Below are 15,624 nucleotides of genomic sequence, written 5' to 3'. Positions count from 1 at the left end.
CTCTTCTTCTATGGAGTGAGAGACCAGAGGAAATCTGCAGGACAGTTAGCCCCTTCCGGGTAGCTGTGCCCTGCATCTGTTCACTTCTCTGGGATGTCAGCTCTGGCTGTGAAAGAGACAGGCTTCAATTTGAATCTTAATTTTAACTCCTCAGCTCCTGCTGTATGCTAGGAACTTTCAGGAGGTTTCACCCTCCTTCTGGTCCAGCAAGCCCTGTGTACCCTGAACACCTACCATAAGAAAGACGAACCTCTATCCACTGACCCACCAGATGGGCAGTGAAAGTCTATTTCAGTTATTATTTTAAAACCAATGAGTCCTGAGTGCCAGCACCCGTATGACAAACTTTGTGTTTTATCATGGTTCCATAACACAGTTAAGGTAAGACTTTATTGGGGACAAGAAAAAGGTGGATAGGTTTCGTATTATGACTATTTTCATGTCTCACTACGAATTCCTAGAATGGTTGAACCTTAACTACATTATTTTTTCCTCCACAATCTTTAGGCAATGGATTTAGATGTTCCAGTGCTGGCAAGGAATATTCCCGGGAATGCAGCAGTAATAAAACATAAAGATACAGGACTGTTATTTACAGATCCACAGGTAATTACAACAATACATAACCCGAAAGTACAGTAAAACAAACCTCTTCAAAAATTACTTTCCCTTTCCAATAACTGCTTGTGTCTTGGTGTGCTCTCATGGTGACGTTCGCTGGTTATACCCTCATTCTCTTAAAAAAACCTTCAGACCTATCTTGCTTTTAATGAAGCTATTGCATGCTCTCTGCAGTGAACTGAATGCTGGTGGTGGGGAGCCTTACTGAATGCTTCTTTCGAACTTAAGAATCTTCCACTTGCTCAAATGTAGTTCAGTTGAGAACTTATCAGCGGCTTTACTTAAGGTTTTTTTCGGGTGGCAGGGGCGTGTCCTTAGGAGAACCATAGAATGGATGTTATACATATGCCATATTTCCCTTCAAGCACTAGCTGCAAAGCGAGGGTATGTTACAGAGGTCAGCAACCCCGTTGACATGTGAGCCAGTTTGCATCAGCATGTGAGGCGGGAGCTCAGCTCCGCCCCTCCTCCCCCACGTGGCCGGGAGCTTGCTCAAAGCCATGCCACCTGCGGATTAACAAAAGACCAGCTAATGCTACCAACCATCACCTAAATGGTAAAGCTCTGCATCTGAATTTATTTATTAATGAAGCTATTTTAAGTAGGACTATTGGCGACTTTAAAAAGCATCACTGGCTTTTAAACCAGACATAGAGCTCAAAAGGTCAAATTTCAGCACTCTGCCGCAGAAAGATTGTTGACCCATGCTATATCATAAAAGTTGTGGATTACAAAATCAAAAAGGGCAATGAACCAGAAGTTTAGGGTAATATGGTCTTTGTTAGGATTACAGATAATCCTAATAACAAGAATTAGTATGTCATCGATATCAGTAGGACAGAAAACAGTTAACCATTTACCCAGAGAATAAAGACTGTGTGTGAGAGAGACCTCTGTATATATTTAAGTCCTAGACATTCTTTGATTTGTGTGGGTTTTTATCCAAAGTAGTATGATGTTCTGCCATTGTCTTTGTGCATTTTGTACGTGAGGGACTGCTACAAATTCTTTCCAGTCTTAAGCAAATCATTTAATTTTTGTGCTTCCTGTTCCCTGTCATTAAAAGAGAGACGATAACGCCATGGGAATACGGCAAAGACTAATTAGTGCTTTGACTATTAAAAGGATGAGACACATGCTCAATTTTATCTAAAGATGTTTTAAAAGTTTGTTGTGAATGTGAATTCAAAAAAGCACAACTAGACTTCTTGCTTATTCATCATACAGTCGTTAGTTTTGGTAATGAAGAGGGAAGACTCAATGACTAGAAATAAACTCCAATATTTTAAATTCCTGATCTAAGAATGATGTTTTGATTAGAGGGACAAATGTATTCTGCAGGATATTTGTTTGATGTGGTATTCCTAGGTGGTAACCTGAGATCCCAAAAGATGTCCCACTAGAGTTGGACTACGCTGATGGTCTTTAACCTGGAAAATCTCTTCTCATCTTGAGTGTGTCAGAGAGATTGTACTGTATTTTCCATTTGTTTGGCATGACAGTGTACTGCGGTGTGTTTCTAAAGCACCCATTGCCCCAGAGCCCAAGAAATGAAATTCTATTAGTGGTTATGATGCAAATCTATTACAATCCAATAGACAATTTTCAAAGTGTCCATGTTCCTACTCTGTGTGAAACAGATTGTTTTGTGAGGTCCCATGATATCCCAGTTAAGGTAGTTAAATAGGTTGGGGGTTTTGCACCAGGGGTATGAATCAATCTGTTTGTTACATAAACCATAGGTTACTAATACCAATCATCAGCTAAACTTAGCAGTTTTTTATCCAAACCCACATTTAAAAACAAACAAACAGAAAAACTCCTTAGACAGGTTATTTGCTCATTTGGCAGAGTGGAAACGCATTTTAGTTACCAGCTGTGCAGTATGCATGTGATTAACGCATGCTATTAAGCATAGTGTCAGGAAGGGGGATTCTTTATATTTTCATTTGTTTTTTTAACTGAAAAAATTATTTCCAGTAACATTTGTCTCTCTGGGGAATTCACTCACTGTTCCCTATCATTTTCACAACTGAATCTTTTTTTAATTATGGAAATTTGTTTTCCTTTGGGTTTTTGTAATTACTCTGAAGCCGTGTCTACACGTGCACGCTACTTCGAAGTAGCGGCACTAACTTCGAAATAGCGCCCGTCACGACTACACGTGTTGGGCACTATTTCGACGTTAACATCAACGTTAGGCGGCGAGACGTCGAAGCCGCTCACCCCATGAGGGGATGGGAATAGCGCCCTACTTCGACGTTCAACGTCGAAGTAGGGACCGTGTAGACGATCCGCGTCCCGCAACATCGAAATAGCAGGGTCCGCCATGGTGGCCATCAGCTGAGGGGTTGAGAGACGCGCTCTCTCCAGCCCCGGCGGGGTTCTATGGTCACCGTGGGCAGCAGCCCTTAGCCCAGGGCTTCTGGCTGCTGCTGCTGCAGCTGGGGATCCATGCTGCATGCACAGGGTCTGCAACCAGTTGTCAGCTCTGTGGATCTTGTGTTGTTTAGTGCAAGTGTGTCTGGGAGGGGCCCTTTAAGGGAGCGGCTTGCTGTTGAGTCCGCCCTGTGACCCTGTCTGCAGCTGTGCCTGGCACCCTTATTTCGATGTGTGCTACTTTGGCGTGTAGACGTTCCCTCGCAGCGCCTATTTCGATGTGGTGCTGCCCAACGTCGAAGTTGAACGTCGACATTGCCAGCCCTGGAGGACGTGTAGACGTTATTCATCGAAATAGCCTGTTTCGATGTTGCTACATCGAAATAAGCTACTTCGATATAGGCTTCATGTGTAGACGTAGCTTGAGTGGCAAAGGCAGAACTGTTCTGAGCTAGACCTGTTCATATACTTAGAGCCCAGTTCATCAGCAGTTCCTGAATGGAGTCCCATTGACTTGAGTGGGTTGCACACAAGGCCAAGGGGCATCTGCATGGATGTAGTTGCCAGTGTGGGGCCTAATACTGACACTCATGTTGGGGTGGTCTTCAGTGTTCCTCTAAACGTTTCCATCCAATGGTGGATTTTTCCCCTTCCTCGTGCAGAATAATTTTTTCTCTGTACACCATGTGAATGTGAACCACGAGTAGAAACAAAAAGCCCAGCTGTGGGCACTCTACTAATCAGCAGAGTCACATTTGAATCAATCCCAAGTGGCCTTACCAGTGGCCTTCTGAGATTTGAAAACTAGCAGGAAGGCTATGAGTGTATGCATAAAGTCTTTGCAGAATCAGGGCCCAGGAGCCAAAGCACTGTGGTCAGATTAACACAGATGAATGGTACAATAACATACTTAAGCACTGACTCCTTCAACTAAGACCTTAAAGTTACAGCAAAGCACTTCACTTTAAAGATGTGCTGAACTGAATTCAGTGAGACTGATCTTGGCTTCAAAGTTTTGCTTTACCAGGAGTCTAGAAAGAGACTTAAATATGATGCTGTTATTTCTAAAGTTCTATACTTCTCAATTTCTGTATCATGTCAGTCTGATCTCTTGCTGATGCCCTCCCTCTAAATGCTGCCTCTAGTATCAGCCCCCCACCCATTTTCTGATATTCTACATCTCTGAGTGTCTGCTAAGCAAAGGTGTTACATTGTATTACCATATTAACTAGCATCATCCTAGGTTGTATTTGCATTGGGATGATGAATGTTTGTGCAGGTGCCCTATCTTGGAAAGTGAAGTATTCTCTGTCTTTTCTCTGTGCACTAGCAATTGTGTCATATTTAATAAAGCTCCTTTAAAAGGGCTTTTGTTTCAAATAATGCGTAACGTACTGAGGCATACAAATGAGTGTGAAAAAGGTTTGTTTGCATGCTAACAATCCACTTCCACCAGGGAATTGTTGGATAACTGTCACCAGAAGTGTCTGAGAGCATGACAATCACTTTCACTATATCTTAAAAGTGATTATTTCATGATTATTCCATTTTTCTTGACACCACCAATCTATATCAAATGCAGTTTTCCAAACTTCTGTCCATATCACAATATCAAGGGAGGGATAATACAACAATGATTTTAGAAAAATTAGAACTTCTCTCATTTCAACCTGTTGCTAAAACCTGTTTGTATTGTTGGAAATGGCTCTACATGTTGAACCTCTCTCGTGTGGCACCTTTGGGACTTGATCTGTTCTGGACAAGAGAATTTGCCAGACTATGGGAGGTCAGTATTGTCTAGAAGCATTGCCAATGCTTCCACTGCCTACTGGGTGCTTAGAAGACATTTAGGAGTAAGTTAGAGCTAAATAACAGCAGAGAACACTGAGAGACAGGCCTGGGGGCTGTAAACAAACTTTATGGGACTGCGGGAAATGTGGCCAAACATATAAGTGGTCGTCTGGGTAAATATAATCATGCTGGATTATGGATGTCGCCAGACCAGAGTGTTCCAGATTAGAGAGGTTCAACCTGTAGTATATTTTGGAACAATCTGCATAATCTCCTCTTAGAGCAGTGGTTCTCAAACAGAGATCTTAACAGGGGCAGAGGGTACATCGACACATCTAGATAGTTGCACAGTTTTACAACACGCTAAACCTAACATTTCATACAGACAAAATGAGAAAGGAAGCAACACCAGGTTATTTTTATGTCTGATTTTGTAAGCAGGTAGTTTTTAAGTGAGGTGAGACTTGGGATATGCAAGACAAATCTGACTTGTGAAAGGGGAACAGTAGCCAGGAGAAGTTGAGGTCTTAGAAGAACTAGTGTGTCAACAGAGGCAGGTCAACCTTACGTGCTAGAAGACAATCGAGTGTTTTCTCTCCCTCCTCTGATTATTTCACATCTTTGTAAAAATTTGGTACAATATTTCCCACAGTAACCACCCTTCATTTGCTTCTGAATTAGCTGTCTGGCAGAACTAATTGTTTAGAGCAGTGGTGTCCGATACGCTCGCCGTTCATCATGCGTGTGGCGAACAGGGCAGCGTAGTGCGGCAAAAAGTGGCTCAGCGGCTCGAGAGCCACACGAGGCACCCCTCTGGCCACTCCACACAACGTGCCCCACACGTAACACATAGTGGCAGAGGCGGCTGCCCCGGCCCAGCACGGCTTCTGGCTTACAAAGAAATTGAACGATTTTTGCTGCCTAATTATACTCATTATAATTAATCGCTGGTTGGTATCCTGAGCTCTCATGGCCACATACATAGACAAAGTAAATAGCCAGCTGGACGCAGCTGTTAACATAAAAGTGAAGAGTCACAAAACAGCTTGCCCTTGATGCTTGAGTTGTTATGCACTCTTATTTTAAGGCCATGTTTTATTCCTGCCATTACTCAAATTTGCACATTTATGGAATATGTGACACTGAGTTAACGCGATCCGAAAGGAAACCTGATAACTAAGAAATAAAGGAGGTGTGGGCCATGCTTGGCTCATAAATAATCACAAAAGTGTGTTGCAATGGAGGACATGCACGGTGCTACAGCAGCCAAAGCTTTAGGGCTATAGATTGCTCATCATCTGCAAAGGATCCCAAAAGGGGAGTGGGGATATATAAACCTCTTCAGCCCATCAAAATAGTGGTTCTTGCTTTAAGGGAGCTTCTGGAATCAACAACACTGTCCTATGTAAAGGGAGGCACGGAAGGAATGGGGTCTTCTCTGTACCAATTAATGGAGCTACAACAAGGAGTACACTCATAGCATGTTGCCTGCCGTGACAGGGTGGGTGCATGCCGTTCCCACGGTAAGCCGCTACGGCAGCATGGCCAGGATTAACCCCGTGGCTGTGTTCGTAAGTTTGAGCACTTCAGTTTTGCTGTCAGGGCAGCATTGAACGGAGCATCTTCCTGGTTTAGGCAAGTCTAGCAATGACAGTTCCCAGGGCTGGGAAATACTGTTCTGCTGCCCTGCCATGATGAGTAGGTATGTTTGTATTCTTAATTGTTAATTTAGTTTTATATCTGGAATTTGTCTTCCCTGGGGTTGTACCGAGCTCTTTAAGGCCCATGTTCCTTTCCTCTCCGGCAGCTGAAATTGAAATGGTTTAATTAGCGCTTTTGTGCACCAGTATTTTTGTACCAGCACCTCGGCAGCCCCAGCCATGGGATTGTTTGGCACAGGGGAGGGAAGGAGGAAGACACACACAAACACACACCATTTTTTGTGACTACTGGGAAATGGCACTGAACTGGTTCTTATGGTAATTCAGTGGGCGTGTGGTTTATTATCTCAGTGCAAGATGCCATTCAGTAGGAGCAGCAGCTGTGCATACTGGGATGCTGCTTGCTCTTCTTCCCTTTCCCTTGACTGTCAGAGAGCGTGGAAAAAGTACAAAGCTTGTGTGAACCACTTCTCTGCCACCTCCCCTCCCCAGCTAGAAGCGGGAGGCAGAGGAGTGGTTCACACAAGCTGTGTGCTCCCAGGTCAGGTACTTTCCCCTTGCTCCGTGGCAGTCAGGGGAACAGAACGAAGAGCAAGTGGTGTCCCAGTATATACAGCTTTTCTCCCCCCACAACCCCACCCTCCTGAAATGGGACCCTTGCTTGGTGCCTGCTGTGTTTTCAGGGTTCATCTCCCAAAAACATCTGGATCTGTAGGGACATTTGCAAAATATACTGAATTTGATAGGTACTGTTGCATTTTCCTGAAAGCTAACTGGGAGTCCGCCTCAGGGAGAAGCATATTAGTGACATTACTTTTGAAGATAACTGTATCTAGGGGGATATCAACTGTCCAGAAATAGGGCATGAATGACATTACTTATAAATCTGAGCAGCTTAGTGCCTGCCCCAACATTTCTTCACTGTAACAAAGTCATCACTCTTTACACTGCATATTGGCTGTGAGGTAAGTCACTGTTGTTATACCCTCATTTCTGTGGCTGAACTGAGGCAGAGTGAAATGAAGGCCTTCATTTTCGAAAGTGGCACGTTATTATGAGTGCCTCCATTTTTGGATGCTCAGACTAAGCAACTGGGAGCATGATTTTAAAGGATCCCAAACAACTGGAGCTCCCTTTGATGTCAGTGGGAGTTGTGGGGAACACCTGAGTGTCTGGCCCTTGCTGAACATCCAGAAATGGTGGGATCCTAAATTAAATTCCCAGGGGCCTGATTCAAACTGATCCTGATCCTTTATGCAGAACTTTACCATAGCTTCAGATCACACCTTGAGTAAGTGCCTGAGGCTGCCTTCTGAATCAGTAGAATGGCTACAGCTAAAGTCTCCTGGTTTTATCAATTTGCTATTCCTCCCTCCAGCCTTTGCTTTAGCTTTCGTCTTTGGCCTTATGCTTAATATTATTACCAGCAAAAATTGTGTGGCAAGACAAGGGCTGGACGAGACCTCAGAAGGTCATCGAGTCCAGCCACCAACCCAAAGCAGGATCAGCTCTTAACTACATCATCTCAGCCAGGACTTGACAAGCCAGGACTTAAAAACCTCTAGGGACAGAGATTCCACCACCTCTCTAGGCAATGCATTCCAGTGCTTCACCACCTCCTGGTGAAATAGTTTTTCCTAATATCCAACCTACACCTCCTGTGCTAACCTGAGACCATTGCTCCTTGTTCTGCCACCAGTCACTACAGAGAACAGTATCGCTTTGCTTCTATCATTTAGCTGTTTCCACATTTTTAATCCTCTATGTCCACGTATTTAAAAAAATATTAATTCAACAACTCAGCAAGCAATGGCACGTAGCAGCTTCTGATGGATATAATTTATGGAAATTGTTTTTAAATGAAATAAAATCCTCCATATAATCATAAAATTAATGCAATGGAGTGAAAATGATTATTTATTGTTATGAGCACATAAGCGATTGGATCTACCTAGCAGGCATTTAAAGGCTTGCCCCGCTTACCCTGACACTGTGTTCCATATTGGAAGGTGTAAAGAGATGGGATGTGGCAGAAGGAAATGAAGGCAGTATGAAGGTTGGACTCATTGGGACAAGAGAAGAAATGGGAATATAGCAGGAGACAAGTCTTGTGAGCTTGTCCAGGTTGTGCCATGCCTTGATAGGGAGAATGGGAAGTTAGAACTCATATGTGTTATTTGAAGGGTTGCCATTAGATGAACGCAATGGGGAAGAGGGTGTGTGTGACCAGAGTGCTGTAACATAATCTGAGAACTGAACAAGGAAAATAATCTTTGCAGTCATGTTTTGGATGGATCGGTACAGGCAATGTGCGTATCTCAAGGGCTAGAATATCAAAAGATGCAATAGTCAAGATATGGGAGTGGATATGTGCATGGACAAGCCTTTCAACCACATTAATCACTGGGAGAGCCTTTGCAAAACACTTCAAAGCATTTTGAAAGATTTAGTGCCTTCACATCTCCAGATACTCATAAAAATCAGCACAGAAGTCTGAATATGTGAGTTCATGAAGGGCCCCATTGTGAATCAACTGGGTACTTTTCCCACAAGTGGTTATTCTCAGAGCCCTCCCTAGCTGCAGGTATCCACATTATATCATGCTTATCTGCGTCCATGGACATAGATGTGGATTAGCCCTGGCTCATTTTCGCAGATGTGGATACAGCGTTTAGCTCTGCACAGGTTCTAGTCGTCATGTTTTAGAATGTTGACTGGAGGAAAAATGGACCAAAGGAAGTAACATGTACAGAGAATGGCTCAGATGAATCTTTGACATTTATATAAGTGAGGAGCTCGTCTTCAAGTAGCACAGTGCCTTCCTGTGTGTCAGTGCAGAGTGGGAGCCTGAGTAATGCAGTCCCCTCTGCTAGCCCAAGTAGGGAAGCTCTTTTCTTTCCTGTGACTCTTCATGTGTGGCTTATGCAGAAAGAGACACACTGGTGCTCTAGAAAGTTTTTGATGTCTCTAGCATAATGTTTCTTATATGAACATCTAGTAGCCGGCCGTGATAGGTACTATTACACATCCAGTAGAGGAAGTCTCAGTCCTCAATCCAGGTTATATTTTCAGAGGGGTTTTTTTGTTTTGTTTTGTTTTGTTTTTTTAATTAAAGTTGCTGTGGGCATTTCTTCTGTGAATTTAGAATTACAGCTGCTGATGTGATCCATCTTAACTACATAACTAAGGTGTGGCCATTGAAAAACTCCAGAAAGCTGGAAGAGAATTGTAATGACCAGCTAAGATAACATACATATGTTTTCTGCTACCCATGTAGGCCCCAATTCTGCACTATACAAGCGTAGCACTCATCCCATGTTAACTGGCATGAAAGATTGAAGCTACACTACCTTGATACAGTCAGTCAATACTGGCATGTGACAATTCACCTCAGTGTAGTATCCACAATAATTATGACTCAAACCTATTGGCAAACCCTTCCAAACAAGTCCTGCCTGGAATGATTTGGTTGGGGTTGGTTCTGTTTTGAGCAAGGAGTTGAACTAGATGACTTCTTGAGGTTGCTTTCAACCCTAATCTTTTATGCTATATGTGCCTCTTTGACTACATAAACTATACATCACAGTGGTAGATATACTGAAAACGTTTCCATGTCTTGTCAGCGAGCATCAAAGGCTGTGATGGGAACACGTACAGTATGATTTCACGTGTCAGCATTGGTTCCCAGTGGGCATGGTGGAGTTATGTATTTTGCACATGGACCATATGAATGATATCAGTGACCTTAACTCTTGGATAACCACATGTTTTGTAGTTGAACTGCATAATTTATTTTAAGTAGAATTGGTTAATGAATACGTAGTTCACCAAATAGGTATTTTCAGCTGTCTGTTGGAGAGCCTCTGCGATCTTCCCCTTAAGAGCTGACAGCTTATTATCAGGAAAAATGCCATCTGTGTCCAAATGCCCTTCTGCTCCACTTGGAGTCTATCACTGATTTTCATCATCATCGTTTGTGTAGTAACTAATGATCTTCACTTTATATTGATTGAACAGCTGATGACATTTCTGAGCAAGTGCACTTTGCTATGCTGGTTTTGAGGTACTTCTGTAATCCAGCTTTACTGCTGAAACTTGTTCCTAGATGGCAGAAAAATCAGACAGGCAGTGCAGAAGTGGATTTGTTTACTTTGAGGCCTCCAACTGTGACATCAGCTCTCGTGTTCATTAGTTTGGTATCTTTACTTCCTAAAAATAAAACTGGCATGTCAGAGGAACTGGTCAGGGAATAGTCTTGTTCCATCAAGTCCACTAACTTGGCCTAGAGGGCTAAAGGGATTTCGTATACTGCATTTTGCAGACTGTTTGATACCATGTACCAGCTGCTGCCTAGCTTCCAGGTCATAAGCCTCTAGCATCACACAGTGCAACAGCTCTTTATTAGCCTGGATCAATGTTGCATCTAGGCCCTGGCACAATACAGATAATTTGCTTCTGAGTATGTGTTCTTTATTTTATATGACAGACATCTTTGTGCAGTGTTTTTCTTCAGTCTCATTAAAAGCATGTAATCAGCTAAAGATGCCTCACTAGCAGTCAGGCATATGCCTACTTGAGCCTAGATCAAAACTGTCTGCAACCTTCTCTCCTTCATCCAGGAAACTAGTTGAGTTTGTAAGTTCTTACCCAGCTATGACACACTTCTTTGCCTTAAGTGTACAATGTTCGAACACCTGTCTCATTAAATTGTTTGCCCATATTTTCATCTGATTTAGCACCCTAGGGATTTGGCCATGGTTTTAAGTTCTCAAGTTGGAGGGCTGTATAAAAGATTAAACATTGTATTTGTTATTTATTGATCAATACGTCTGTATAAAATGTTCTACTTAGCTCTGAAGAATGGCTCTTGAACTGCTGAATGTGTATATTCACTCAGAGCTCAATTGCTTTACTACAGTTTCAGGATCAGTAGAACCTCAAGTAACATTTATTGTTTTCTTTAACTTTTAGGAATTTGTCCAGCTCTCCAAAAATTTGATGACTGACCCCACTTGGGGAAGAGAAATTGTGGCAAAGGCAAAAGCGTACGTGAGACAACACCATTCATGGGAATGTGAAAGAGAGGCCTATCAAAAATTTGTTCTGAGACTCCAGTGAATAATTGGGTATCAAATGTGGAAACTGATCATATTTTGTTTTCCTTTAATGATAGAATTGTGATCAAATTATTTAAAAACAAACTTCTCACATATTATGGACATGCAGTTCCAATCAGTTGTACCCAATGTACAAACATACTGCATCAGATTGGTGGTCCACCCATTTCACCATCCTGTATCCAACATGGGCAGCTCCAGTGGAATCAAGAGTAAGTCCATTTCTTCATTACTGTGGGCATCAAAATAGGGCTCTTTTTTGTGTACAGTCGTGGATTTTGTCTACAGTGAACTCATGAAAACCCATTTACTGTGTTTTAGCCTAACAATGTCAACAGGGATTAAGGCATTTACACTCAAATTTAATTATTATGAAGTTATGTGGATGTAGATCAATGACCCACACAATGTTACGAGTGGGTTCATCTCTATTTTGAGTGATCAGACTTATAAATATGTGAAGCATGTTAGCCAGGCCTGTACAACTTAAAATTTTAAAAGGGAAGGAGCATGAGTTAATCACATGATCAAGAGTGTAACTATCAGGAGCTAATGAGTAATACAGATGGTGATGCTTTTTATTGTGAACAATGTTTGTTACTGTTTGCTGCTTGCATATTCTACACTGTTTATGAATTATTGGAAGCCAGCTGCTACCTTTTTAAAATTACCAAACTTCGGGACCTCCCAAATGGCCAACATTCTTACAAAAGATGGATAGAGGCCACAATAAGGAGCAACAATGTAATTCTGAATTTGGTATATAATTTGGTAATTTTGTCACGAGTGACTCTCAAAAGTTATTATGGTGAACTTAATGTAACAGAAGATTGTATTTTAAGGAGAGCAACTAATGCCCACAAGAAACCCGGACCAATCACTGACTGCTCCATGGTTAAAGTAATACCTTGTTTTTTCCACATTCAGGTATGAAAGAAAGCTGCTATTTATAAATCACATAAATTGTTTACAATTTTTAAACATTTGCTGCTGGGAAACTAGAGTTGCTATGTCTGGGCCTGATCCAGCTCCCACTGAAGTCAACAGGAATCTCTCCATTCACTTTTACAGGCTTGGATCTCCCCGTTTACATTAATGAATTTACTGACTGAGTTGGTTTTCCATTTGAGCTCTTGGATGAGTTGCAAATATTTAGCCAGTAATCCCAAAGAAAAAACGTAATTTTAATATCCTTCATTCACTGTGAGACCTTGCCTAATTTTCTCTTCTGAGCTATTCGGGAGCAGCTTGACCCAGTTGGTACTCTCTTTAATAGCACAGGATATTGCAAAGCACGGGGGACAAATCTGGGGTGATTTCAAGAGTTATAACTATACATGTGCTATTGGTCTTACAGTTTTTGGTTAAAAAGAATGAACAGCCTGACACAGGGGAAGGAAAATCATCCATTATCATGCAAATGGGAAAAAGAGGGAAACTGCTAGCAATGCATATAAATCAGAAGCTAGAAAGTATAGAAAATTAGTAAGGAAAGCAAAAGACAAGGAGGAATCTGTGTGAAGTACAATTAAATATAAGGTTTTTAATTATATTACCAACTAAAGGAATGGTAATAGTCCTAGATATTGGTTCATTGCTATATAGATATACTAGAACAGTAGATACTACAGAAAAAGCCAAAGGCTATGTCTACGCTAGCACACTACGTCGAAGTAGCCTATTTCGAAGTAAGAACATTAAAATAGGCTACTTCGACACATATCGTCTACACATCCTCCGGGGCTGGTGCTGTTGACGTTCAATGTCGAAGTAGCAACAGGGAACATCGAAAGGGGCCGCCCCAGAAGGAAAAGCAGAGCATCCACACACACAAGCGCTCCCCGTCAAAATAAGGAGCCAGCAAAGCCTGCGGATGGGATCACAGGTTTCAACAGCCCTTCTGGGGCATCAGCAAGCCGCTCCCTTAAAGGACCCCTCCCAGACATACTCGGCCTGCATAGCACAAGGTCTACAGAGTCAACAACCAGTTGCAGACCCTGTGCACACAGCATGGACCCCCAGCTGCAGCAGCAGCAGCAGCCACAAGTCCTGGGCTAAGGGTTGCTGCATGCAGTGACCATAGAGCCCCACAGGGGCTGGACAAAGTGTCTCTCAACCCCTGAGCTAATGGCCGCCATGGAGGACCCCGCTATTTCAATGTAGTGGGACGCGGATTGTCTACACATACCCTACTTCGAAGTTGAATGTCGAAGCGGGGCACTATTCCCATCTTTGGATAGGAATAGTGATTGACATCTCACTGCCTAACGATAATTTCAACGTCGAAATAGCACACGGCACATGTAGATGTGACGCGTGCTATTTCGCCATTGTGCCGGCTACTTCGAAGTAGCTGGCTAGTGTAGACGCACCCAAAATGTTCAGTGAATATTTCTGTTCTATATTTTGAGGAAAAGCAGATGATGTACTCATATCATATGATATATTTTGCATTCCCAATAACTAAAGATGTTAAACACTAGCTAAAGTCAGACATTGAAATCAGCAGATTCTGATAAATTGCATCTGAGAGCTATAAAAGAACTAGCTGAGGAGTTCTCTAGATCAGTAGATATTCAGTAAGCCTTTGAACATGAAGGAGTCACTGGAGGACCAATAGTTAATGTTATGCCAGTATTTTAAAAGGGCAAAACTTTAGGCCTGTCAGCCTGAAATTGATACCAAGGAAAATAATGGAATTATATAGGACTTAATAAAGAATTAAAGGAGGATCTAATGAATGTGAATCAATAAGGGGTTTGTAGAAAATAAGTCTTTTCAAACTGTTCTTCTATCACTTTTTGATGAGTTTGGTTAATAAAAGTAATAGTGTTTGTATAATATATCTCTCTAAGACATTGGAATTGGTATCACGCATAATCTGGATTAATAAACTAGAATGATGAAAAATCAGCGTGGCCTACAACAACTGATTAAAAATGGTTAAAATGATAGGTTGCAAAATTTAACTGAAAACAGGAAATCATCACTGAGCAGCTTAGACTATCAGCAAGGCTCAGTTTTTAGCCCTGTGCCAACATTTTTAACCAATGACTTGGAAACAAACATATAATTACTAATAAAGTTTGCAGATGACACAAAGATGGGGTGAGTGGTAAATAATTAAGAAGACAGATCATGGCTAGAGAACAGCATGGATTGCTTGGTAAACTGTGCACAAGCAAACAGACTGCATTTCAGTTCAGCCAAGTATAAAGCCATACCTCTAAGAGCAAAGAAGGTTGAATACCTTGGCAGAATGGGTGACTGCATTCTGAAAGAAATGCCATGAAAAAGACATGGTAGATTATAGACAATTAACTGACAATAAACTGCTTTTGTGGCCAAAAGGGCTAATGCAATCCATGGATTTATAAACAGTGGAATTCTCAAGTAGGAATAGAAAGTAATACAGGTTGAAATCTGACATGATTTTAGTTAGCCGGCTGTCCACTTACCAAGGAATTGGCTAAATTTCTTGCAGACCCATAAAGTTTGTTTACAACTACTAGTCCTGACTCTCAGTATTCTGTGGTGTTATTTAGTTCTAATTTACCCCTGACTATCTTCTAAGTGTTCAGTAAGCAGTGGAAGTGTTGGTAAGGCTGCTAGACAGTAATGACCTCCTGTGGTCCAGCAAATTTGTCAAGTCCTGAGGTGCTGGACTGGAGATGCTCAGTCTGTAGTAATGCTACCTCTGTAGTGGACACTGGTGCAACTGCTGCTGGAACACTGAGTCCTGTTCTGGTATTCCCAGTTCAGGAAGGATGTGGATAAACTGGAGAGGTTCAGAAAAGAGTCAAAAGACTGAGTCAGGGATGGAAAGAAGCATTCCTTACAATAACAGAAAAACCTCTACAGAGCATCATCAGGGATCTACAACCCATCCTGGACAAAGATCCCACACTTTCACAGGCCTTGGGAGGCAGACCTATCATTGCTCACAGACAACCTGCCAACCTAAAACAAATCCTAACAAGCAACTATACACCGCACCACAGTCACTCTGTCTCAGGGACTCATCCATGCAACAAACCTCGTTGCCAGCTCTGCCC

At 42.1% G+C, this 15,624-nt stretch overlaps 1 protein-coding gene across 2 annotated transcripts in view; it reads left to right on the top strand.

Annotated features, from left to right (window-relative positions):
• Positions 1-14,947, top strand: part of GLT1D1 (glycosyltransferase 1 domain containing 1) — a 124,950-nt gene extending 110,003 nt beyond the window's left edge. The window contains exons 11-12 of one of the 2 annotated variants that reach the window (XM_075012996.1): positions 508-606; positions 11,424-14,946. In XM_075012996.1, coding sequence (XP_074869097.1) covers positions 508-606; positions 11,424-11,570 — 246 coding nt within the window. In that variant the 3' untranslated portion in view covers positions 11,571-14,946. Of the gene's footprint in view, positions 1-507; positions 607-11,423 lie in introns of both variants that reach the window. The other variant, XM_075012997.1, reaches the window with a different exon arrangement.
• The last annotated feature ends 677 nt before the right edge of the window (positions 14,948-15,624 follow it).

Source organism: Carettochelys insculpta, chromosome 18 (genome assembly GCF_033958435.1).
Source record: "Carettochelys insculpta isolate YL-2023 chromosome 18, ASM3395843v1, whole genome shotgun sequence".
Classification (NCBI taxonomy): domain Eukaryota; kingdom Metazoa; phylum Chordata; order Testudines; family Carettochelyidae; genus Carettochelys; species Carettochelys insculpta.
The sequence above is the reverse complement of the archived record's forward strand: the minus strand, read 5'-3'. Positions and strand labels throughout refer to the sequence as shown.